The sequence below is a fragment of the Rhagoletis pomonella genome, unplaced genomic scaffold (assembly GCF_013731165.1).
Source record: "Rhagoletis pomonella isolate Grant_MI unplaced genomic scaffold, Rhpom_1.0 Rhpom_scaffold_15690, whole genome shotgun sequence".
Classification (NCBI taxonomy): Eukaryota; Metazoa; Arthropoda; class Insecta; order Diptera; family Tephritidae; genus Rhagoletis; species Rhagoletis pomonella.
This window is the reverse complement of record NW_023474211.1, coordinates 1-1,666: the sequence shown is the minus strand read 5'-3', so window position 1 is coordinate 1,666 and position 1,666 is coordinate 1. Positions and strand designations below refer to the sequence as shown.

Below are 1,666 nucleotides of genomic sequence, written 5' to 3'. Positions count from 1 at the left end.
TAGGCCATTTCCGTCCAATGCTGTTTGTACTGGTTTCTTCTTTTAATACCTTCTCCGTATCGTGAATCCCAGTCGCACAAAAAACACGGATATTTTGGACGGCCAGATGGTGTTAAGCCTGTAATCAATGAAACTATTTTGAGGTCGCAGCAAATGCGCCACTGGTGTTCGTTATATTTGACTACTTCCAGAATGTGTTTCAAATTATGGAAATTTTCACTAGTGTCAGTGCTATACGCAATTGGAACAGAAGGCATTCTATTCGTCTTGTGCAAAAGCACAACTTTTAAGCTGATTAGTGAACTATCGAAAAGCGAAATTTTTTGCATCATTCACATTGAAGAACTTTTCTAACTCTTTTTGGCGTTTTCGATATGCTGTTACTTTGGTACCTTTCGCCAGCAAATTATTTCCTTTCAAAAATGAAGCCAGTTGTTCTGATTTTTTCTGAGTCAAACACAAAATTGCAACAATTGCATCCAATTGCTTTTGTGTGACTAGGATTGGGTCCTTTGATGTTTCATAGGATGTACCTTCACCAGGGTCGTATTCTGAGAAGAAATGCATGGATATATTTAGCAGCGGCGGTTGTAGTACTGATATCTGTTTGAAGATCAATACTTCGGTATGTTGGTACTGGAACGAATTCTGAGTGCGGTAATGGTAATTGGACCCTTGGCACTGCTACATAAGTTTTATTCTTTGCTTTCCTTCTATTCAAAGTTTTGTGGTAGTTGATACATCCATAGCAATTTTCTTGTTGATGCGGGCTGTTGTCTAACCACATCATTGGTATACCAAAAGGCATAGCCTTCTTCTTTTCACTTTTCCATTGCATAACACTTGAATAGCAATTAAAGCAAACTTTTTTAGGGGCATAGTTTACGTCAGTGATAAACTCTTGCGAGAAATATTGTTTATAGGCTTCCAAAAAACAACCACTCGCATTGCCACATTTTTCATCGCTTGCTATGAAACGTCCACAAACATTACAAACATGGTCCATTTTACATTTTGGTTCCGACAATGTTGTTTTTGTTATTTTTATGAGACCGATGCACTTAACTTAAATCACTCACAAAATGAAATAAGTTCCAAAAAAATTAATAGCGAATTTTATCACGACCGAGCGAAAATTAAAAGACATCAGCTTCGGCTGAGTTTCGAGTCTTAACTGAATCTTTATTTTTGATATTAGTTCGCTTGTACGAAATAAATAAAAATCGCTACCTGTGCGGTGGTTGGAAACAAAAAAGAGGAAGACGAGGAAAAAGAGGAAGGGGAAGAAATTTATTGCATTTGACTGCAAAGTTCGAAGGTCGATTAAAAAAAATGCGAACTAACATAAACAAACGCCGCGATACGGGTCTTCTAATTTAGCCTCTATTTTCACCCCTCACTCTCAGAATCGACCTAACTTTTGCTAACCTGAATTTGTTCCACAGTGTTATCATAATAATGTAAACCATCCAAAATGTATGTAAATTTGCATGCAAATTTGGCCAACTAACTTATGACAAACCGATAGTTGTATAAAGAGGGGCACAAAGGAGGGCTTGTTTTTTCTTTATCTCGATACAATAATATTGGAACTAAAAAATAGTCATATTTTCAAAATTTGCAATTCCTTGCACTTATTTTAAATCTTCGGTGAAAATGTTTTTTT

At 36.3% G+C, this 1,666-nt stretch overlaps 1 protein-coding gene across 1 annotated transcript; it reads right to left on the bottom strand.

The window, feature by feature from the left end:
* Positions 1-303: 303 nt before the first annotated feature.
* Positions 304-1,006, bottom strand: LOC118757246. Its single transcript, XM_036491973.1, has 2 exons — positions 604-1,006; positions 304-551 (listed from the first exon to the last, which is right to left on the bottom strand). The coding sequence occupies exons 1-2, from the start codon at positions 1,004-1,006 to the stop codon at positions 304-306; spliced, it is 651 nt and encodes a 216-aa protein (XP_036347866.1).
* Between the last annotated feature and the right edge of the window lie 660 nt (positions 1,007-1,666).